The 24,729-nt window shown below is 35.2% G+C and overlaps 2 protein-coding genes and 1 long non-coding RNA gene across 3 annotated transcripts in view; 1 reads left to right on the top strand and 2 right to left on the bottom strand.

Moving 5' to 3' along the window:
* Nucleotides 1–1,764: 1,764 nt before the first annotated feature.
* Sply (Sphingosine-1-phosphate lyase) lies at nucleotides 1,765–6,699 on the bottom strand. Its single transcript, XM_070651976.1, has 7 exons — nucleotides 6,284–6,699; nucleotides 4,327–4,488; nucleotides 3,852–4,259; nucleotides 3,521–3,612; nucleotides 3,021–3,249; nucleotides 2,847–2,931; nucleotides 1,765–2,492 (listed from the first exon to the last, which is right to left on the bottom strand). Exons 1-7 carry the CDS (start codon nucleotides 6,408–6,410, stop codon nucleotides 1,895–1,897), a joined length of 1,701 nt encoding a protein of 566 aa, XP_070508077.1. The 5' UTR covers nucleotides 6,411–6,699; the 3' UTR covers nucleotides 1,765–1,894.
* Nucleotides 6,700–7,211: 512 nt separating this feature from the next.
* Tusp (WD40 superfamily protein Tusp) overlaps nucleotides 7,212–24,729 on the top strand; it is a 58,697-nt gene continuing 41,179 nt past the window's right edge. The window contains exon 1 of the mRNA XM_070651942.1: nucleotides 7,212–7,359. The gene's annotated coding sequence lies outside the window, so the exon portion shown is untranslated. The remainder of the gene's footprint in view (nucleotides 7,360–24,729) is intronic.
* LOC139099525 (uncharacterized) lies at nucleotides 14,825–18,431 on the bottom strand. Its single transcript, XR_011545317.1, has 3 exons — nucleotides 15,449–18,431; nucleotides 15,102–15,388; nucleotides 14,825–15,047 (listed from the first exon to the last, which is right to left on the bottom strand). It is a non-coding gene; the product is annotated as an uncharacterized lncRNA (long non-coding RNA).

Raw genomic sequence — 24,729 nt, 5'->3', positions numbered from 1 at the left:
GTCGTAATGCATTGAATATTCAAAAAAACCACCCAAAATAAAAATACTCATTTTTAATTAGTCACAAGTCGTACATTTATTTGAAAATAACAAGTGCTAGAAGCTTAATAAAATATTATTTTTTTGAATTTTTTTACAGCTTTTTTCTAGAATAATTTTTTATTTTTGTTCATCTTAAAAATATCTTCATTAATATCCATAAAATTTAAAATTATTTAAAAATCCAATCTCATGATAAAAAATTGAATGTAAAGGAATTTCTCAAAATTTTTTAATTACTTTAACGTGACTAAGCAAAATGAAAAGATTAAAAGAAGACATTAAAGAGCCTCAAAAGTTACGATTAATATGAATATCATGAAGACTTACTAATTTTTTAATTTTATATTTTTTGACGATTAAAGTACGGCCAAAAATTTTATGTCTAATTTCATGTGTATATGCATGCACTTGATGAAAGGGGGGCGGAATATTTGATGGCGGAAATTTACATCGATATGACTGAATAGACACATTCAAAATTTAACATCAAAGTGACGTTTTTATGGGAAAATTGTATGGAATTTTGCACTTAATTTGGAATTTTCGACAAACTTTTTTAAACGGTTCTAAAATTAAAATTCTATCTAATGTTTGTATGATTAACATTTAGCTACGTGAAAGTATGCTTTCTTGATTTTCCGGTCCTGGAAGATTTTCGGAACCAGGACGAGATCGGGAACTGATATTTCCCTTTAAATCCCAGTCCTGATATCGGGAAAGAATAGATAAAATATGTAAATTTGAACATTATTTCGATAACATCAAGTAGAAAATTCTGAAGTTTTAAAGTAAATTCGTTGACAGCAACAAAAAACTGTTGTGAAATTAGACATAAAACAGCTAAACAATGCCAATTAACGAATAATAAAAAAATGTCTTTCTTGAAAATAATAACAATTAGATACATCAAATCAGTAATTAGAAGAGCTCGAAGTCGATTCGGATATTGTATGGAAATTGTCGACTAGCAAGAACAAACAAGCGAGCATACACAAAAGTATGTTCACAAAATTGATCATGGTCAATTATATTGATTGATTATTATCTTGTATTCGCTCATTTATGGGAGTATACTCATTGTCTGGTAGGGACAACTTCATATACAACTCTAGTCGACTTCAAGCTCATCAAATTATCAAGAAGGTAGACTTAAAGTCCAAGCAACTAACTCGATCGACAAAGAAGGATTGAATTGACGAAATTTTGTTACGTAAAATTATTCAGTTATGCAGCTCCCATTCATTCTAAATTGTCACAGTGAATCCTTATCACATAAGGAGTACAATCAATAATGATTGAAAGATCCGGTATTTGATGGAAATCGCACATATGTTCTTCCAAAAGATATGGTGACTGATTTAGTCTAACCTTACAACCACAGAAGTTTTTCTCTAAAGTTGACAGATTTGCTTGCATAAAGAACAGTTACTCAGATTCCACAATACTTCTTTCTTCATTACTCATAGCCAGAGGTCGTAGTCGGATAATTTTTAGTCGGCTAAAGTTTGTTTAGTCGACTATAATCGACTAACATCGACTTCGATCTCTACTCAAAGCTAAACCAGAGTTAAGAAAACTCCAACAGTCTATTTTAGGATTTTTTAAATCCGGACTTTTAATGTCCTACCAACTCTGAATTATACTTTTCCGTCAAATCGTCAATTCAAACCTTTATGTCATTCAAGTAAGTACCTCCGATACTCAAAATTCAAACATGATCACTAATCCACAAAACACGATCATTTCATGACCATTATTATTTAATGACATACATATGAAGTTAAAAACAATAAAAAAAAACTATCTAGCTGAAACGTTATCCTATACATATTCATAAATCCTGTCGACTAATCTATTCGTTAATCAATGTGACATCATTTGACTCGGCTTGATTCTCAGCGCTTGGAATTTTCTCAATTCTGTTGTCACCTCGGGACAATTTCTTGGGTTTCTTTGGTGTAAAAAGCAGTGAGTCTAAGAACAGACGTGTAAAGTCTCCAACAATTGAACGATCAGGAATTGTCTGTGAAACGCCATAAATTGCCATTTTGCCCTCGACAGGCTTTTCTGGATTCTTCATAAGTTCCTTAACCACTGTTTCAACGTCCTTGATAAAACGATCAGCAATTCCGTCTTTAGTATGCATAAAAGTTACACAAATGTGAATTCCACTTGGAAATTGGAGAGCATTAAGATTCCAGCCCTTTTGATTGAGCTCATCTGACAATCGAAATATGTCAAAGTCTTTTGATCCCATAGCAATGACTGATGTTGCTGGTGTTCCAAAAATAAAAATACCTTTAATAAGACGAATCTTACTTTCAATGTATTTTGCTGTATCAATAATAGCTTTTGTGCTTTCAACATATCCATCGAAGCCGTGATAAAGAAGGCACGCCCATGTGCATGCGATGTTTGCTCCCGCACGACTGCCGGAAACTGTGGGACTTCTGCAAAGTCGAAAATAAACGGAATTATTTATAAAATTTCAATTTTTAGATCAGAAATTGTGAATTTTTGGACATATTTTTGGAATAACGGTCAATTTAAATTTGAATTATGAATTTTTGAATTTTTCTCCACCTCGAAAAGTTTTTTTGAGTTTTTAAAGCCGGAACTGAATAAAATTAGATGTTTTTGACCAAATATTGTTCAAAAAAAGTGGCAAAAGTCAATTATGACTGGTTTTAAGCCATAAAACACTCTTTAAATCCAAAATTCTTCAAAAATCACTCTATTCAAGACAGATAATCGAATAAAAATCACAAAAATGTGCTTTAAATCAACTTTCTATCATCTCTTACCCATAAATTCCACCAGGCCAATTAACAGTCACTGTATATTGATGTTGACGATAGGCCTTATCAGAATATAGAATGAGTGAACTTCCTACAATTATAAAATATTACAAAAACATCATTAATATCATTATTACGGACTAATTGAATCAGAAAATTTCAAAAATTAATAAAGTTTACCTTTCGGGGTGAATCCATACTTGTGGGGATCGCAAGAAATGCTTGTGACTCCTTTAATTGAGAAATCAAATTTCGGTAAAGGATAGCCGGCACGTTTCATGAATATAATTAGAAATCCACCCAAGCATGCATCAACGTGTAATGGAATTTTATATTTTCGTGCCAGTTTTGCTATCTTTTCAATGTCGTCCATTACTCCATATGGATAGTTTGGTGCCGAACCGACAAGCTGTTGTGAATGAGAAATGGAATGTAAATTACTTTTGTAATGAATAAATTGAGGAGCATTTGAGTAGATGTGAGTTATGAAGGGGTTGTGGTCATGAATTTAGATTCTTGACATTTAAGGCCAGCAGTAAAGGCTTTAAAGTCATCGAAATTGATGTCTTAATCACTAACAGACAAATATCATGCTCTTTTGGTACACAAAGACCACTACGGAACCTAAAAGTTGTCAATTTGCCTGTTAGGGATAAGGAAATTCAGGACATAATAATTACCATAATAGTATTCTTATTGATAGCTCGTTCCATTGCTTTAAGGTCCACTTGATAAGTTTTTGGGTCCACTTTTACAGTCTTTACGGTAATTCCTACAAAGATCAAACAAGATTAAGATAAATTAACACTATAAATATAAAAACTGATAAGCATCATGCTGCTATCTATATCAGTGGTGCACAACCTTTTATTTTTCGCGGCACATCATGGTGGTAAGTAAGTCTGGTCCGAAACCACACACGACATACGATTCATAGTATTTTCAAGGATTTATGGCAGCACACAGGTTGTCCACCACTGATCCAGATATAAATGAACGTCAACAACTCACCGAAGAATTGAGCAGCTTTATCGAAAGCAGTATGTGCTGTTGTTGGTATAACCATATTTGGTCTTGTAATTCCGTTAACTTCCCGTCCATAATCTCTGTATGCTTTACATGCTAGTACAATTGATTCAGTTCCACCGGTTGTAACTTGTCCACAACAACTTGAATTGCCATTAAACAAGTTCAAGACCATCCTCACAACCTCAGCTTCCATTTTACAGACACCCGGAAAGACATCGGGATGTAATGGATTTGTGTATGCAGTCTTTCCATAAACTTTTGTCATCAATTCAACAATTTTATTGTCAAAATTATAGACAGCACCAGAGACATAACCTTCGTCCCATTTATAATGTCCCAACTCAAGATAGTCGTCGATTTTCTTTAAAATGTCTTTTCTGTGCCATCCATCTACAAGAAATGTAAAGTCATTCATAATTAAATTTCATCAGTGCCTTAATTAACTTAATTCATTTACCTTCCGGCAACTTCACAACATAACCCAACTCCTCTCCAAACTTCAGTGTATCCTCTTCAAATTGTTTCTGTATATTTTCACACTCAGTCTCGATTCTCTTGCGAATTGATGGTACATGTCGCAATAACTTGAAGAATTTCTTCTTTAAACGTTCCGTGACACCTATGGTAGTTTGTGAATGAAAAATAAAGGTATGAAAATATAATATTTTAATTCTCATGTTGATTAAGATAAGAGAAGAAGTATGAAATGATGTTGGACTTTGGAGGAGATTAGTCGCGCTGTTTGTGGTATAGGAGGAATTAGAATGTTTTTTTGTAGTACATTTTGTAGGCATTTGTTTTCCGGGAATGTAGGCATATTATCTATAATGACTGTATTTTATGTCTAGAATGGCTCCTGCCATGACTCTCGGATGTGATCGAAATCAGTGAAATCTGGACTCACTATTGAGTTATGCCTGTCTGGTTCTACACTAACTAATTTCTACCAGAACAGTGAACCAGTCGAGTATCCAACGCTGTCCAATCTAGTTATGTCATATTTTCCAGGAAAGCTCTAGTCCAATGTTGTCCAAACTTTCCTGTGTCACAGCATATCTTGGTGATTAACCACGACCGAACCATAGCATACAAAGCATGGCCTTTCCCAGCTTGGACAACACTGTACAGGTCAATCAATTCAAATAATTAATGCGTCTTTATTTTAAAAATAGTTTAAAGAATTGACATATCTCATTACCAGATGGATTTAAGCTCCAAATGAACCTATTCTACCGCCAAACATTATTTCATCCACAATTAACACAAAACAATAATCAAAACTACTCTCGAGAGTTCATTAATATTTGTTGAATGATTATGGATTGTTCACAACTTGTTCAGTTATACATGGAACTAATTAGCCAGTGAAAATAATAATATAGATTCATATACAGATAACGATACAAGTACTGTACTTCTATGTATCCTATAAAAAAAAAGTCATTCTTAATAGTTTTGAAATTTTAATAACTTTTTGGTGTCACGATTTGTTGCAAATGCCTTGACCAATATCAAGGGTTCTACTCAGAAAGACACAAATCCGAAAAGCACGCGATGTAGAAAAGACTGAAAATTTAATTCTGGCCAACCTCAGGCCAGATTTCTTCGAATCTGTCCTAAAACCAGAGTCAAGTTAGCTTAGGGCTAGATTTTCAGCCATTACAACACCTTTTGCCTTTTGATTAGTCTGAATAGCACAAGTCAGTTAATTGATCAAATATCCGGCCTCAAACCGACGTGATTTTGACTTGTGTAACGATGTACTTGAGCGACACAAATGAAGGATCCGTCACAAAGCTTTATTAGTGATGGATGAAAGGCACAAATCTTCAGTTGTGTCGTCTGGATCAGAAAACCGATATCATGCCAGAGACACGTCAGCCTTGTGTCGAATTTAGGATAGATTAATCTACTTGTCCTAATCAGGAAGGCTCCTTTTGGCAGCCACACGAAGTTTGAAGTTGATCGAGGAACTTTATGGAATCTAATAAGAATTTCTTCGTCTACTTTTTGCTACTCAAGTCCAAAGTATTTTCATCTTGAGTTTCTTTGTTAATTAAAAGTCATGTACATAGCTCTTTAATGCTCTCACTTGTAACAAATTAAATCATATAAGCTAGGTCATAGATCGTAAGCTCAAAAAAGGTCACGAAAGCTTACGGATCTTGTTCATATCCAATTATGTATCTTTTCTTATAAGAATCACTCAAAGTTTAAACAGTCAGCACTTAAAATATCAATTTGCACAATAATCCAGCTGTTTGAATGTTTAAAAAATCCAGCTTATGCACTTCCTCATAATTTTTAATCATTTTCACTATCAACACCTTAATTCCTCCAAAAATAGCACTGAATAAATTCACAAAATCCAACAGTCTTTAATCAACATCCCGTTATCAGCACAATATACTTACTCTCTTCTTTGGTTATGAACTGATACAGCCAAACGGCCAACAAGGTCGTCGATGCAGTTATACTTGCAATTTGCCATGGTTCCTTTTTTGCAAATAATGCATTAACATTTGTCTTTACAACATCCATAATTCACTTTTTAATTTAAATCGACCTTTGGGTCGTCAGCACAAAAAAATTGCAAAATTTAAAATACAGAAAACTATAAAAATAACAAAAACAATGTTTCACAATTCCCGGATTATCAGCTGATTGACGCAAGTTACAATAAATTTTAAATAATGACTAAAAAATTTTCACTTTTTTTCGTGACGGAGTAAAATTCAATCACATCTGATTGCTACGGTGATTGAAATTTTAATGGAAGTGAAGTGACCGATGTTGAAAACAAAAACAATGGGAAGAAGCTTCAATTGGAATTCTCACATATGGAGCTTATTTGTGGATGAAGAGGTTTAGTGTGTAGAAGTCTTATGAGAGAGAATTTCATGTGGATTGTGCGCAGTGGTGCGTGTTATGAGGAGGAAATGTTTGTTATCATTTGAAAATTGCACGCAAATTTGTCGATGAATTATGAATTAAGTTTGAATATTGGGAATCAGTTAGTAGAGTAAATGGGAAGCTATAAAGATGAAATTTCATATAAAATTCCAAACCCATCAAAACCAATCGTAAATTTGCTGAAAAACTCTAAAATATTCACATGACTCAAAGGTGCCGACAGGTTGTTGAAATTTTCATCGGTTCCACATTCCACATCATTCCAAAAATCCGATGAGAGAGATATTGTCATATAAAATATTTACACAAACTCACGTTAGGAACAGTCTTGAAAGTAAAAAATCGATAGAATGTGAATTTTTTTTCACTGAGAGACGGAGAGAAAAAAGGGATGGTTTGGTGACTATACAGTCAGTCGTGAAAAAGTCGAGGATAAAAGCGAATCGTAGTAAAGCTTATTCCTAATCGAAAGGAAAGCAAAAAAATAAGGATTTTTTTTTATTTATTTATTTATTTTGTTAAAAAAGTGCATTTGCAATAATCAGTTCTAGTTAATTCCATTGGATATGAAATTGAGGTGAATTTAAAGTGAAATTATAAATTGCAATTTCTCGTGATGAAAATGAGCAGCAAAACAAATTAAAAGCTGCCAAAAAATCTTTGTTTGATGAGCAAAAATTTGTTCATCCTTTTGTTGTTTTTCTTGGCACGAATTTTAATTTTTCTATCAATAAATTTGCATATTCAAAGTCATTGAAAAACTCTTCATTTTATGGCTTAATTGAATTAAAAATTTTTCTTTTGCCATTCTGGATTATTATTCTAACTTAAAAAGTAAGCAAAAAAGAAAGAAAAAAAGTGTGGAAAAATCGATTTTCATTAGTCGCGGGACAAAGTTTTTCCTCCTACAAACATTTTTACCTCGTTTTTCTTAACTTGCTTTCTTGTCTGTTTGTCTGTCTGTTTGTTTGTCTTGTTCAAATCTTGCGATCGATTTTTCGACCACTTCTACTACTCCAATCGAGCTGAAATTTTTCATGCATGTGTATTCTCGATGACAATGCAATATTCAAGCATTAGTTAATCACAATATTGCTTAATTATGGTGTAATTAATTAATTTAAAAAAAACGCTTACGTATTACGAAAATTTTACGTAAGTAACTTTTACGTAGCCCTTAAAAAGATAATTTTTATAAAATTCAGAGCCGGTCAAGGGTTCAAGTCTCAAATTTTCCAACTTTTTTTGAAGTACTTTTTTAATTCTTTTTCATACTTTTTTGATAATTTATAATGTTTTAAAATAGAATTTTCCATTTTCACACTTTTCTAAGCTATTTTCCAATGTTTTCTTGGAGTTTAATATTTTTCATCACGCATTTTCACATAAAATTTTACGTTTTTGTCCTCATGATGGAAAGTATCGAAAAAACTATTCCTTTATTATTAGAAATCAAATTTAAATTAAAGCTAATATATATATTTCTTGATAATAATATTAATTATAATAATAATATCAAATCAATACTTGTTATTAATATTATGAATTTAACCAAATGGTTATTATAAATAATAAGTCGTGGTGGCATAATGGTTAGAGTACAGGTTTTAATAACCATGAGGTCATGAGTTCAAGTCTAGGCATGAGCAGTCTTTTTTTTCAGCATTTTCTTTTTTTTTGATAATTTTGTGTTCTTTCATAGCGAAGCTTGGCCTATCGGCCTAGCTTAGTTTTTCAAACTTAAGCCAAGCGAAGCTTGGCCTATCGGTCTAGCTTAGTTCCTCAAACTTATGCCAAGCTAAGCTTGGCCTATCGGTCTAGCTTAGTTCTTGAAACTTATGCCAAGCGAAGCTTGGCCTATCGCTTTAGCTTAGTTCTTGAAACTTATGCCAAGCGAAGCTTGGCCTATCGGTCTAGCTTAGTTCTTCAAACTTATGCCAAGCGAAGCTTGGCCTATCGGTACAGCTTAGTTCCTCAAACTTATGCCAAGCGAAGCTTGGCCTATCGGTCTAGCTTAGTTCTTCAAACTTATGCCAAGCGAAGCTTGGCCTATCGGTACAGCTTAGTTCCTCAAACTTATGCCAAGCGAAGCTTGGCCTATCGGTCTAGCTAAGTTCTTCAAACTTATGCCAAGCGAAGCTTGGCCTATCGGTACAGCTTAGTTCCTCAAACTTATGCCAAGCGAAGCTTGGCCTATCGGTACAGCTTAGTTCCTCAAACTTATGCCAAGCGAAGCTTGGCCTATCGGTCTAGCTTAGTTCTTCAAACTTATGCCAAGCGAAGCTTGGCCTATCGGTACAGCTTAGTTCCTCAAACTTATGCCAAGCGAAGCTTGGCCTATCGGTCTAGCTTAGTTCTTCAAACTTATGCCAAGCGAAGCTTGGCCTATCGGTACAGCTTAGTTCCTCAAACTTATGCCAAGCGAAGCTTGGCCTATCGGTCTAGCTTAGTTCTTCAAACTTATGCCAAGCGAAGCTTGGCCTATCGGTACAGCTTAGTTCCTCAAACTTATGCCAAGCGAAGCTTGGCCTATCGGTCTAGCTAAGTTCTTCAAACTTATGCCAAGCGAAGCTTGGCCTATCGGTACAGCTTAGTTCCTCAAACTTATGCCAAGCGAAGCTTGGCCTATCGGTCTAGCTTAGTTCTTCAAACTTATGCCAAGCGAAGCTTGGCCTATCGGTACAGCTTAGTTCCTCAAACTTATGCCAAGCGAAGCTTGGCCTATCGGTCTAGCTAAGTTCTTCAAACTTATGCCAAGCGAAGCTTGGCCTATCGGTACAGCTTAGTTCCTCAAACTTATGCCAAGCGAAGCTTGGCCTATCGGTCTAGCTTAGTTCTTCAAACTTATGCCAAGCGAAGCTTGGCCTATCGGTCTAGCTTAGTTCTTCAAACTTATGCCAAGCGAAGCTTGGCCTATCGGTACAGCTTAGTTCCTCAAACTTATGCCAAGCGAAGCTTGGCCTATCGGTCTAGCTTAGTTCTTCAAACTTATGCCAAGCGAAGCTTGGCCTATCGGTACAGCTTAGTTCCTCAAACTTATGCCAAGCGAAGCTTGGCCTATCGGTCTAGCTTAGTTCTTCAAACTTATGCCAAGCGAAGCTTGGCCTATCGGTACAGCTTAGTTCCTCAAACTTATGCCAAGCGAAGCTTGGCCTATCGGTCTAGCTTAGTTCTTCAAACTTATGCCAAGCGAAGCTTGGCCTATCGGTACAGCTTAGTTCCTCAAACTTATGCCAAGCGAAGCTTGGCCTATCGGTCTAGCTAAGTTCTTCAAACTTATGCCAAGCGAAGCTTGGCCTATCGGTACAGCTTAGTTCCTCAAACTTATGCCAAGCGAAGCTTGGCCTATCGGTCTAGCTTAGTTCTTCAAACTTATGCCAAGCGAAGCTTGGCCTATCGGTACAGCTTAGTTCCTCAAACTTATGCCAAGCGAAGCTTGGCCTATCGGTCTAGCTTAGTTCTTCAAACTTATGCCAAGCGAAGCTTGGCCTATCGGTACAGCTTAGTTCCTCAAACTTATGCCAAGCGAAGCTTGGCCTATCGGTCTAGCTAAGTTCTTCAAACTTATGCCAAGCGAAGCTTGGCCTATCGGTACAGCTTAGTTCCTCAAACTTATGCCAAGCGAAGCTTGGCCTATCGGTCTAGCTAAGTTCTTCAAACTTATGCCAAGCGAAGCTTGGCCTATCGGTACAGCTTAGTTCCTCAAACTTATGCCAAGCGAAGCTTGGCCTATCGGTCTAGCTTAGTTCTTCAAACTTATGCCAAGCGAAGCTTGGCCTATCGGTACAGCTTAGTTCCTCAAACTTATGCCAAGCGAAGCTTGGCCTATCGGTCTAGCTTAGTTCTTCAAACTTATGCCAAGCGAAGCTTGGCCTATCGGTACAGCTTAGTTCCTCAAACTTATGCCAAGCGAAGCTTGGCCTATCGGTCTAGCTTAGTTCTTCAAACTTATGCCAAGCGAAGCTTGGCCTATCGGTACAGCTTAGTTCCTCAAACTTATGCCAAGCGAAGCTTGGCCTATCGGTCTAGCTTAGTTCTTCAAACTTATGCCAAGCGAAGCTTGGCCTATCGGTACAGCTTAGTTCCTCAAACTTATGCCAAGCGAAGCTTGGCCTATCGGTCTAGCTAAGTTCTTCAAACTTATGCCAAGCGAAGCTTGGCCTATCGGTACAGCTTAGTTCCTCAAACTTATGCCAAGCGAAGCTTGGCCTATCGGTCTAGCTTAGTTCTTCAAACTTATGCCAAGCGAAGCTTGGCCTATCGGTACAGCTTAGTTCCTCAAACTTATGCCAAGCGAAGCTTGGCCTATCGGTCTAGCTAAGTTCTTCAAACTTATGCCAAGCGAAGCTTGGCCTATCGGTACAGCTTAGTTCCTCAAACTTATGCCAAGCGAAGCTTGGCCTATCGGTACAGCTTAGTTCCTCAAACTTATGCCAAGCGAAGCTTGGCCTATCGGTCTAGCTTAGTTCTTCAAACTTATGCCAAGCGAAGCTTGGCCTATCGGTACAGCTTAGTTCCTCAAACTTATGCCAAGCGAAGCTTGGCCTATCGGTCTAGCTTAGTTCTTCAAACTTATGCCAAGCGAAGCTTGGCCTATCGGTACAGCTTAGTTCCTCAAACTTATGCCAAGCGAAGCTTGGCCTATCGGTCTAGCTAAGTTCTTCAAACTTATGCCAAGCGAAGCTTGGCCTATCGGTACAGCTTAGTTCCTCAAACTTATGCCAAGCGAAGCTTGGCCTATCGGTCTAGCTTAGTTCTTCAAACTTATGCCAAGCGAAGCTTGGCCTATCGGTACAGCTTAGTTCCTCAAACTTATGCCAAGCGAAGCTTGGCCTATCGGTCTAGCTAAGTTCTTCAAACTTATGCCAAGCGAAGCTTGGCCTATCGGTACAGCTTAGTTCCTCAAACTTATGCCAAGCGAAGCTTGGCCTATCGGTCTAGCTTAGTTCTTCAAACTTATTCCAAGCAAAGATTGGCCTATCGGTACAGCTTAAACCTTCAAACATGTTCCAAGATTATCAAAATATTAAATTAAGTAATCATTTGACTAAAAAGTTGAAAATAAAATACTTTATAAAAAAAACTTTTTAAAAAACTCGTTTTTCGCGTAGATTAAAAAGCAAAAAATAAATTTTATTTTGTGTTGTAGAGAAATCGGTTAGAAAGTTGAGACGACAGATGACTTATAAACAAGTACCTTGATCTTATCGTATAGTTCTACAACTTAAAACGAGGGCGCTTGTTAACAGAACTTCATCAAAGCTTTGCGCCCTCGTTTTAAGTTGTAGAACTATATGATAAGATCAAGGTACTTGTTTATAAGTCATCTGTCGTCTCAACTTTCTAACCGATTTCTCTACAACACAAAATAAAATTTATTTTTTGCTTTTTAGTCTACGCGAAAAACGAGGTTTTTTTAAAAAGTTTTTTTTATAAAGTATTTTTTGTGTACATTTTCCATCCAATTTTCCATACGCATAAATAAAAACTTCAAGTCTGAAAAAAATAGAAAAATTAAGTAACAAAAAAAAAAAATATTTTTGTGTCCCATAAGGTTAAAAATATTCAATGAAATGAGAGAAGGAACGAGAGAGTGAGAGAGAGAGAGAGAGAAAAATTATTAGTTTTTTTTGATGTGTGTATCGTGAAAAAATGTGGAAAATGAAAGAAAAGCAAATAATAAGAAGAAGAAGACGAAAAGAAAACTGATTGTGAATGAGTAAAATAATATGAAAAAATAACAAAATTGTTACAAAGTGAGAGTAAAGCTTAGCGTAAAAAATTTATATATATGTTGAAAAATGATGAGGAGCCGCTGTGCTATGGGAATTAATTTATTGAGAAAAATGCTACGATTTTGATGAGAAAATTGTCAGTATATTCAAGATTGTTCTGAAGATTTTCTTCAATTTTCTTAATAAATAAAGCAAATATACAAGCAATTTACAGCACGGAAGTTGATTCTCGAGATTGGATTTCAAATTGGAATCGAGACATGAAGATTCCTAGATGTCCATGGATTGTTTCTATCTCTGTTTTTAATATTTAGAATTTGTTAAACTCGATTACTCATAATGGGAGTCCATAGCTCGGCAATTTGCAAGCAGATTTCGTAACAAAAAGAAAAAAATCGAGGTATCACACTTCCATGATTTGTGATCCAGCAAAACTTACAGAGCCAGGCATCAAACGGGAAGGTTTTGCAAATTTCTATCCCACTCATTTAGGTGAATATGCTTATTGTCTGTTGGGAATTTCTGGTTCTTAGAATGAAAAATTGCATCAAAATTGCATTAGTGCTGTTTAGATAGGTATGGTAGGGTCTCTAAGAATATCTTAAGATTCTGCAATAGCTTGCAGCTTAAGAAACTGCAATATCTTAAGATTCTTTCAATTATTTCACATCCTTGAGCCTTCAGTAATTATTCAATTTTTTCTCAAATATGTCCATCCCCAGTAGGCACATTCATCGCCTTGTGAATTATTTCTATCAATTTCTAACATATTATAACATATACAGCATATTTGTTGTATCTTGGTTATATCATAATACCTAAACAAGTTCATTCATAATGTCTCAATTCCTTAAGACTTAGAAAATTCCCAATATTTGTCTCTGTCGACTTCGATATATGTTTCATATAAATCCTCTCCATCTTATCATAATAAATCTGATATATTCAAGTGATATCTTGTATTTTTAGCATGATCACAATTTATTCTGAATAAGTTTGAATGTTTGAGGTTGAAAGTTTTTTTTTTTGGAGATTATGTTATGGACATTGATAGAGTTGATGAGAAGATTGTTTGGGTTTTGGGAATTGATTGAGTTTTTAAGGGACTGATTAGAATTTAGCCCGATTGGTACATATTGAAATCGTACCAAAACGGTGACGAAGGGGCAATTAACCCAAAAGTCACATGACTTAGAAATGGCCAAAAATCTGGCCCCAGTTCAGCATAACTCTAGTCACATGCCAGATTCAATAAAATCCGGCTTGATGCCAGAGCTAATTTGGTCTGAAGCTCAATATTCATCAATTTCTACGCCGTGTGCTCTTCTGGATACTTACTTAGCTGCCAATCGGCAGCTAATCGATAAAAACTATCAAATTTGTCAAGTTCCTGTCACATAGTTCTAAGTACACTGCTGCCTAGTCGCTATGGTTTCAACATTCCAATATGTAACGTTCGGGTAGGATTTGATACAAATTTGACCAATATCATACTCATTCCAGACAATACCAACCCTAGTCCAACCCATAAAGTGTCTGACCCTTGACTTACCTCAATTCACAGTAATTATCCATACCCAATTTCTGCAGACTCACTCAACCTCACTTTTAAAGAAAACGTTCTTCATGTTCCAATCCAATTTCCACTCTTTTTCCTCCATTTTTGACTACAATTATGAAAGAATTCCAACAACAAAAAAAGGAAGCAAAAATTTGTGAACTCAATGTAACATGAAAATGAAAATTTAAGCATACGCAATTTTTTGATCGCAGAACAAAGCATCGCTAGCGGCATATTGTCTATTCATACATCCGCTCTTATTTCTTTGTTCCTTTTTTATTTATCTATACATATGCCATATTTGTATGCTTTAACTTGCATGTGTTAGACAGTTTTTTCGGGGGAAGCATTAATGCTAATGTTGGAAAGCTTTTACATCAGCAGTGATTAATGGAGAGAAATTTTTAATACTTATTCTTGTGTATGATTTATGGTTGAGATAATTAAGTGATGTATTGTAAAGATTAGGGAAGTAAATGGCTTTTTTTGGGTGAGGATATATGCTCAATTTAGTTGATGATGATTGGAAATTTCAAGGTTAATGGAAAATCCTGTCGCGAATAGCTTAATCGATCAAGAATCGAGAGCCACGCTGGCCTGACGCTGGGTTTAAACCGAATTTGGCATCAAATCAGAGTTAGGCTTACCTCGAATTAGATTTTAGCTGAATCCGACACCAAATTAAAGTCACGCCGGTCTTGGGCAGGATTTAATCTGAATTGGACTACAAGTCAGAGTCACGCTGAACTGGAACCGACTTAAAACTGAATCCAACATCAAAACAGAGTCACGCCGGTCTAAGACCGGATCTTTGATCAATTTATCAATTTGTGCTACTCAGGATTGATTTCTGAACATTTTTATTGACAATTCGTGAAGAATATCTTCAATTTGTAAACTCTGTAGCCTTATTTTGAGATTATTAAGTCCCAGAACTTCATTTTCAAGGTCTCCAAGTCACCAAACACTCTAAAACTCACATTTATGAATCTAAATTCCATTTTTCATAATCCAAAGACTTACATTTCACCATTTCCATATGATCTCACATCCTGGCAACAGCTGTATTCAATTGAACTAAGATTTGAAATGGTAAAGCTGATACATGTGTCGCATGTGGGTATCAAACTGTCAGATTTGCTTGCATAAACAGCTTTAAACCTTAATAATCTCTTTTAAACATGAGCTGTAACACACTTTACTGAGTTTTTATTAAGGCTTATGCGTGTATGGATTGTGTTTGTAAATGATTTTAATTGAATTTAGAATCATATTCGGTATTGATTTGTTTTTCTGTCACTGAGCATGAACTGGAAAAATGACAAATTCTTAGGAGTTAAGTGTGATGGCTAGTTAGGTCAACGAAATACTTATTTACTGCAACCATGTTCCTATGTGGAGCTCAGGTTACAACAAAAGGCTTTTCATCTGACTCTGTGGCTGGCTCTGTCACCTCATCATTGTTTGGTGCTTCCAAGCAACATTTGGAGCTTCTGGTTGCCGTTTCCCTTGAAAATTCCATCCAAGGACTGTGCAGCAAGCTTGTGTTTCTGTCCCTGCAACATAATATGAGTGAATATGAGTCAAAGCTTCACAATATTTACCATAATATAGCATAATAGATCTATTGCTGATCTTATCCGGATCAGCTCAGATCTTGCGGATTTCATCGAATCTGAGAAAGTTCCAAGTAGATTGTACAAAGAGTGTGCCCTCAATAACTGACTATGTTGAGAGCAACGTTCACAAGCATGCTCATTTAGTATATTTAAAGTTACCAACCTCTTAAAAGCATAAACTTTGCCTTTTTGAGTATAATAACTCAATATACATTCTCTTAATAAACTTCCTCAGACTCCACTTCCTCTTATACCTACAATTAAGTCAATACTCAATAAAAAGCCTAAGAATCTACCACACAATCAACTTTACCTTTAATTTCCTGCGGAAAAATGCAATATCAAACACAAACTAATAAAAAAGCCACATTTGCGTCCTTGAGAATGCGTCACAGCACTTCCATTAGTCGAAAATAGTTCTTTTATGTTACTTGTTTCCTTCCAACATTTACGCTTTCTCACTTCCGCTAACATTAAGCGGTTGTAGTAGAATATAAAAATGAAATTTGCGATATTTTTTGCTTCGTGCATTTTTTTAAATGTTTATGCTTACTAAAGTAGAGACGGAAAAAATGGACAAACGATGTTCAGACGCTAATTATAAGCAATAAAACTTATTTTGGAACTCATGAGAATAACAAAAAATTATTTATAGACAGTAAAATGTTGAAATGATCATAATAACGTGATGATGGATATTTTTCAGCTATGATGAATGAAGTATAAACTGTTTTTTGGTTGCTAGTGGAAGTAAATTATCAGAGTAGTAGACTCCAGGTGGACTTTTCGTGTGAAAATCATCAAATGTTTTATGATTTCTGCAGAAATAGCTCAGAGAAAAAACTTTTCCATTACCTAATGTTAAAGTCTGTAATTCTGAGAATGAGGAATGTAAGATTTGTGAATCTGTCGTTAGGGAATTGTGCTGTAATATGATAAGATATGAATGTTTTTGTTAGAATTGTCACAGAAGCTTTAAGGGGATGTTAAGTGTGTAACAAAGGTTGTTATTGGAGATGCTTCCGAATGGAATAATTCCTTTTTTGGTTTTGAGCTGCATTAGGTTAACATTGTGAACTGTAAAATAATATTAGATGAAGTTTTCCATCCAAGAAAGCGTTCATTTGTTTGAATAAGATTGTCAAGTCGCTCCAAGTTCATTATGTTGGATTCATCATTTGCTGAGATCGTATTTCGCCAAGGTAGAGTGTCATGGAGCATATTCAATTGCTTCTCATTCAAATATTGACGAATCAGCGCCAGGACGGTCGTATACTTAGAGCCAATGGGTATCTAACTTATGAAAATGAGCAAATACGACCAAAATCACAAAACCGACCAAATTTACCCTTCGTCAGTTTGATTCTGTTCCGTCCCGAGTGGATAATATTGCAAAATCAAATAATTACCTAATTTGACCAAAATCGTTAAACTGAACAAATTCTTCAATTCGTTAATTGATTTAAACTCTCCGCGATTGGCCAAAAACACGCTTTAACTAGTTAATGGCAAGTAAACATCCAGTTGATGACTATTTCTAACGTTTATTTGTCCGTTCAAGCTCGCAGCAATTTCATACGATTTTGAAGACATTTACGAGAAAAACTGGCTGGAAACTCCATTTAAATGCACGACAATTGCCGAATGGCTCAAAAAAAGGTGAAAACTACCCTAAGTTGCACGACAGTAGTCGAATTTTGAATTTTTCTGCCAATTTCTGTCAATTTTTATCCAGAACCTGTCATTTTACCTGAAAAATTGTCAAAATTCTACCATTATCGTTCAATTAAAGTCAATCCCAGCACTCTTTCCTCACAAAATTCCTGTAAAATCCCTTCTAATTTGCTACATAAAAACTATACTACCATCTCTACGCCATGGCAACATCATTATCATTCATACCATCCAGGATTGTCTGAAAAACACTTCTCAACTTCCTCAATTTAATATAAAAATTGAAGCTCTGCCTCAAGCAACAAACTAATAACAAGAAATATCTACAATTATATGCAAACAAGAAGCACAAAAGCTTTAAGAATTTCTTATTCTTTCTTTCATTTTCAATTACATTATTCATAAATTCAAGAACAATGCGATTATATCTCTCCATTCTTTTCCCATATACAAGCCAAAGCATAGGTTCAGGATTTTCTCTTTTTTTAATTTAGATTTTGCTCGGTAGAAAGCAAAAGGAAAAGGCGAAAAACGTATTTGATGGAATTATGTCGGAAAAGGGATTGTTAATGGATTGTTGCGTCCGGAATTCATGTGAGCTTATTAGATAAAAACAATATTTTGATGGTGTTTTCTGTGTGAGATGTTAAGGCTTAGATGGGTGATGCTGAAGAAATGTAAATTGAATTTTGTTTGTAGCTGGAATGTTTGATTTATGGAAATTGGGAGATAAATTCAATGTTTTTGGACTAGGTGGATTGAAACTGTGCTTTTGTAAATTATATTGGCAATGCCTGATATTTTTGATGATTGACCTTCGTGTAGTCTGAACAGACATGGAGCATGCTATTGAATATGCACAGAAAATAGAGCATGCTCGACTATATTGATTGATAATTCTCAATTGCACGCTCATTTAGGTGAGCATGCTCATTGTCTGATCAGGTACCAAGTGGAACAGACTGCAATTAGTCAACTATGAGTCTAGCCATAAACTTGACATTTTATGGCAAAATTACACAACTTTCCAATTCATATCTGGAAGCACAGCAGACAAATCACGTCCTGTTCCACTCGGGTTAATGCCCTGACTCAACTTTAACTCTAAATTGCAAAATTCCATTCAAAATCCCTTAAACAAGCTCCGAACACTCCTTAATCAGTTGAACGACCTCAGTCAACTTCCTTTTAATACTATAACATTGCATTTAATTACTATTCATCCATAAGACGACAGCACTTAGTCTTTATTATCATCAACAGTCCTCTGTATCACAAAATTATATGTATCTTCTGGAAATCCTCTATGTCTGACTATATATAGATTCTACGATCTGACTTTTATCGCACTACAGCAATCATAGTCTGTATGAACAGCTTCAGAAGAAGAATGTGAACACAAAAAGAATGTAAATTATGATTTTCAGTTGTTGACATTAAATGCTAGACATGTTTGGAATCTTTTGTGCTATAAAATGACATACACATGAGTGTTCAGCATGTTAGTCACTTGATAAATATTTTTTTTCGTTGCAATATGTCAACTAATGCATTTTCTAAATGTTATTGTCCCACGAGTGACGTTGATCTGACATTTTTTTTCTAATTAAATTGTGCTGCATTTCTGGATGGCAAAAAACTTCTCCGTACCTAAAAAAAAATAATCGGAACCAAAAACTCAATTAACACATTTCTAAAATTATCTACCCAGTTTTTTTTGGTGCTGGTGCTGTTTCCATGTAGAATTTCTAATAGATTCGTTATCAACGTTTTTTTGTAAAACAAGATGCTCAACAGGGCGTACGTGCATTCCGCTATATGAACATAACAATTAGACAAGCTTCGGCATTGAAGCGAAACAGTTCCTCACGATTTTTTTACACTGCAATTTTTATGCTAAAAGCTTTTTTCTTTTTCCATAAAAAAGTTAATTAAAGTTTGAATAATTAAGAGCTGAATTTTTTTGGCTCGATGGCAAGAAGATGTGGTTCTAAGTTTTTACGATCAATGATAATAAATGGCAAGGCAACCATTTGCTTAGTAATCTTTAAAGCATTGAAATTTGGAGCCATTAATTATTTATGGCTTTATTAAATGAATTCATTAAGGAAAATTGTTTCTGGTGTTGAAATTTTTTAAGGAAACAAATGAGATCCTTTTGTAATTGATTTGAACGGTAAGAGGGGAGTTGTTGCTATGAGTTGGAGAATATACTGTGTTTGGCTTGAAGTTCTTAATAAGGATTGTAAATTTAAGGCTATTAGTTAGTGTTGACACCAAACATGGCGAAGACCCGAGAAGCACAATGCAGTGAAACATAAATGGATTGAAATCAGTCCATCAGTCCGGTGCTGTTAGGGCAACTTTACGTCAAGTCCTTAATTCGAGAATTTAGCAGTCACCCAAGCGACGGGAGAAACGATTTAAAATCTTATCCCAAGGCAGTGTGACGCCAAGTTTATATGAGCTGGAAAAAAGCGCATGAAGAGTGTCAATGTCCTGATTGACACAGGCCGGTGATTCAATGATATCTTAACTCATTATTTCTGTTATTCATAATCTTAATTACTTACTTCGTTGGTCGTGCATATCAATTATGATCCTTGGCTACATAACAGATGACGCCTAAAGCTGGCTTTTGTCTGACAATTATCAATGCCAAGTGCAAAATTGTCTCTTTCGACAGCTTCCTTCTAATAGTTCTATGGTCTTCTGCGAGCTGTCATTCTCAGAGCGACACAAATGTCAAGACTTAACCTAACTTCTGGAAAACCTTTGATGGTTTTATGTGGCTCGGGCACAAAATCATCATTTATTAAACTTGAAATCCAATTTCCTCAAAATTTTACAAATTGACAGCTATAAACTCAATAAAACACAAGAATATTTCCTCAAAAAATTTGCTAATCCAATTTAAAATTCATTTCACATCCAAAACATATCCAATCAATCCAGCCAGTCTTTAAGGTTCACAAAAAAAAATTGATCACATCTTTTCACGAAAATTTCAATCACAAGACCCAAAAGAGCAAAAACATTTGATCATGCACATAAACTTTTTCTGTCCTTTTTAATGTCACACACAAAAGTTTCAATCCTCTTGGAATTGATTGATTGTAAAGCAGCACAAAAGCATCATCACAAAGATATATTAAGCATCTATAAAAGAGAGAGCCTTAAGAAATGAAACACAGCCCATAGCCAACTAAATGACGAATTTTACGCTCTATCTAGCCACGCATCAATCAATCTTTGAATCTTGTGATTGGGGGGGTCGTCCGTGAGTGACGGGTGTTTTAGAATTGGGAGATTTTATGGATTTTCTTGGTCTTTAGTCATGAGATTGTTGCGTGTTCTGAATGAAATGTTATGGGAAATATCATTGCTTGACTTATAAATGGGTCATGAACAGTCGTCACGATACCTACCGAAAATTTGCAGGTATTGCTTTCAACTCGGTGACTTAGACAATGCTCTTGCGAATATATTGCGAATATACTGTACCATTCGCATTGGAGCGTCTACTTCAGCCTGTGCAGTTGACTTTTATGACTATAGCTATGTATATATACATCATAGAGCCGCTCGTCCTTAAGATTGTGCTCCTCGCACTCGATTTGAGTTAGCTACTTTCACTACTCAGCTTGCCCTATTAAAGTAGATGCTACATAGTGCTCAGCTTATTTTGGTGGACGATTCCATCATAATACAGTCACACTAACCCAACCCTTCCTCAAAATCCTACCCATCATTCACGAATGACTTCCAAAGTCATTCAATTTGATATTCATTACATTAATCAAACTCGTAATGCCAAGACACATCCGTATAAAGTAGATTTAATGATTATTCTCTTTATTGTATGCGGTGAATAAGTCAGCTTACGTTTTTAACGATGATTAACATTTGTGAGGTTGTGAGTAAACTTTCTTATGTGCTCAAGAGATGAATGATGTGAGAAAAAGCTTTAAGTAAGTAATGAGAATTGTTGGCCTATTATGTGATTAATACGAAAAAGAAAGGGAGGGATGAATAGACAGGAATTTCTTAATTGAGGTGGAGGATGAATGAACATTTTGTTGAATGTAGAAAAATAGTTAATTGCATAAGAACACGAATTGTTGACGTAGATTAGGAAATGGATGGTTGGGGAGAGAGATTACATTCTTTTGTTATGTAAGAGCATGTAAGGTAGTTGATTTAGATGAGATTTGTTTGGGAGGTGATTTAATAGGTAAATGTTTAGTGTATCTTAGGATCAACAACAACAACATCTTAGGATATTCTCTAGTCATATCCTACATAGCCATAACCTAGTTGTTGTCTATTTGAAGTCAATTTTAAGTCTAGAACAGTAATGTTCAAACTGTGAACTGTGGCACACTAGTTTGTCCAATGAAACATATGCCGTGTGCGATTTCGGTTCCATCTAAGTGTACTTCCCATCTAAGTGTACAGTGAAACTTTAGAGATACTAAACTCTAGACTAGAAAGTATGGTTTTTGTCTTCAGCAACGCTTATTAAAAGCTAACAAATCTACTTAGACGTAATAATATTTCAGAAGTGTTCTAAGCTACATTAGGATACGCTGCAAAGATTGAAGCACTAAAATCCTAATTGGCAATTGATTCAACTGTATCACAGCTGCTTAGAGCTCAGTCAAACATTAAAAAGCACTCTGGTGTCACCAAACTGACTCTAAACACCTTTGGTTCTATGTAAAGGTACAAGTTGGATTTTTTTGCTTTTTGGAGCTATTCAGTGCTTAGTAAATCAGTTAAAAGCATTGTGGTGTCATCTAACTGTCCTTAAACACCCTTGGTTCTATCCGAAGCAGTAAAAAGTCTGATTTGGTTGCTTTTTTGAGCAGCTCAAAACTGAGTCAAGCAGTGAAGAGTGCAATTGTGTCCCCAAAGCAACCCTGAAAACCCTAATTTTATCCAAAAAAATGACAAGTCGAATTTTGGTTCCTTTTAATTAACTTTTTCGCTTATTTCGCCAACGTCAATTCAGCTTATGTCAATCAGTATACAAAAATTCTAAATATATCCAATTTTAATCCTTAAAATGCACATTCAAACCAGAATTTTCCATCTCAAAGTCAATCTACATCCACATCAATTCAAACTCCAACAATTTATCCCAGACAATCTCATTTTCAAAAAACAAAAAAAGTTTTCCAACTCTCAATGACTATATGTTTACCCACAACACAAAGAAACCTGAGCAACGGATTAAAATTACATTGTGAGACCAAATAATACAGAAAATGAAACTTTTTCTAGTACATCCGAGTGCTTTCAATTCTCATTTCTGTTCTGTTTAGATTTTCTCGTCATAAATACAATGAACTTCAGTCAATAGACATAGATGGTATGCAAAAGTAACTTTTATTAAATTGCATGATACGAAAATAGAGTCTTGTTTATTGAAGTCAAATGAAAAATTCCACGGAAATACCTTTCGATATTCAGTGAAGATGATGACGGAAATGTCGGAATGAATTTTCCTCTTTTTTGAAGTATGGAAAAGTAATTTCTAAATGTAGGTTAATTGATTGAAGATTACATACATTGCATGGGAGGAAAGTTGTGATAGGAACGGAGATTCTTGGAAAATAAATGTTATTTATACACTTCCTGTTAGGCTTGTTGATGCGGTTTGTTTGAGATTCAAAGCTTCTTTGAGATGTCATGTGTTTCAGAAGTAAATTTTCTGGGAAAATTCTACTTCATTAGAAAAGGTTTTGAACCTGGTTTTGAGCATGTGGGAACTTAATTGGATTTCTAATGAAAATAAGGCTTGTTGTTGTTTTGTGTTTTATCCAAAGGATGATTGTTATTCCTCAAATCTGCTCGCTGCATGGCCCAGAGTATGTTAATGTTTCCTTACAACTAAACTTACCTAGATTTGTGTAACAAATCGAGTTGGCGTGACTAAAACAGTGAAAAAATACCCAAATTGGACTTGACTCCCTAACAAGCAAACAACATGCTTTAGTTGTATAGAAATTCTACTATGGTAGTTAAAAAAGATCGCTTTTGGGTACCATAGAGAAATTTCTATACCACGGAAACATGTTCTTTGCTTGTTAAGGAAGTCAGGTACAAGTAAAGTCGAATTTTTGCCGGTTAAGACCTTCCCTAGGATTGAATCATGTCCTTCAAGTCAACTGTATGATATTCTAACTAACAACGCCACTGTCGCTTTCCCGATGATACATTGCTATTGATTGTCTGGAAAAATTTTGTGATAAATGACGATGAACTCATGGAACCATGAGATGGTCAACATATGAACATCTACATAAGTTTAAAATAGCATTCTGAATTGAAAGATGAACTTTTGTAATCTCTGTCTCTCAGTTTATTCAAAGTTCAAGCTGTCAATCTAATTTGTTTATCGTTAAATGGATTGAAAACAGCTTTCATGACAATGTAAAGACACCATTATGTATTATTGACGAGTAGCTATTAGTCGACGATGAAGTTATGCATGCTCTATTGACTGTCTTTAAAATACAAAGAAAATGTTCGTCTTCATAAATAAGCATGCTTAAGAGAACACTTAATCAGAATAGTTGAACAATCTTATTTTTAAGGAATTACTCACGAGGATATTCGTTGTCTGTTAGGGTTTGGAACAACCAGAATTTGAAGTCAAATCGAATTTTATGTGGAGTCGAGTCGACTTTGAGCTTTGGGAACCCTGCTCGGACAATTTAATTATCATTAGGATATTAACTGGGGTGCTTATTACTGCTTACTTTTAAACATATGGAGCATTAGCCTTTCACTTAACACTAATAAACACTTACGCCGCTAGATAAGCACAAAGTAATTTAAGAGACCAAGTGGACAGGCTTCTGATTAACCCGTTCCATTTAAGAGCATCTGAGCATCTTCTAAATTATAGTTTACATTTTTCTGTCTTTTAAATCACAAATTCAACTTTATTTTGGCACAAAAAGTGCTCACATCCTCACATGCCTTTAACAAAAATCTTACAAAAATCCCAAATCTTTTAATTCAAAAATTTATTCATGCCCAATTAAACCTCCTTCAACTCGAAAATCCTTTCATTGACCATCCCTCCATACTCATTATATTCACTGTCCATCGTCCATTCTAATTAAGTTAGATTATCATCGACCATACAAATTCAATTTACTAAACTTTCAAGATCAACAAGTAGCATGCTTGTGTCAAAAAAAAAACAGAAATTATTCAAGACGACCAGAACAATAAGAAGCTGCAAAATAAAAATTAGAAAAACAAATTTCAATTGTTGAAAAAAATTTTCTCAAATTACAAAAGAAGAGCGAATGAAGTGTACACGTGTGCCTGTATAACTGTGA

This window comes from Chironomus tepperi, unplaced genomic scaffold (genome assembly GCF_022539635.2).
Source record: "Chironomus tepperi strain 1889 unplaced genomic scaffold, CSIRO-AGI_Ctep_v1 contig_472, whole genome shotgun sequence".
NCBI lineage: Eukaryota > Metazoa > Arthropoda > Insecta > Diptera > Chironomidae > Chironomus > Chironomus tepperi.
The sequence above is the reverse complement of the archived record's forward strand: the minus strand, read 5'-3'. Positions and strand labels throughout refer to the sequence as shown.

What these genes read in the sequence shown, in the direction of transcription:
- Sply (XM_070651976.1), bottom strand. Translation starts at nt 6,410, where the DNA reads ATGGATGTTGTAAAGACAAATGTTAATGCATTATTTGCAAAAAAGGAA. An exon ending in TGTTGTGAAGTTGCCGGAAG is followed by an intron (nt 4,260 to 4,326) that starts GTAAATGAATTA and finishes CATTTCTTGTAG; the next exon opens with ATGGATGGCACAGAAAAGAC. An exon ending in TGGCCTGGTGGAATTTATGG is followed by an intron (nt 2,493 to 2,846) that starts GTAAGAGATGAT and finishes TCGACTTTGCAG; the next exon opens with AAGTCCCACAGTTTCCGGCA.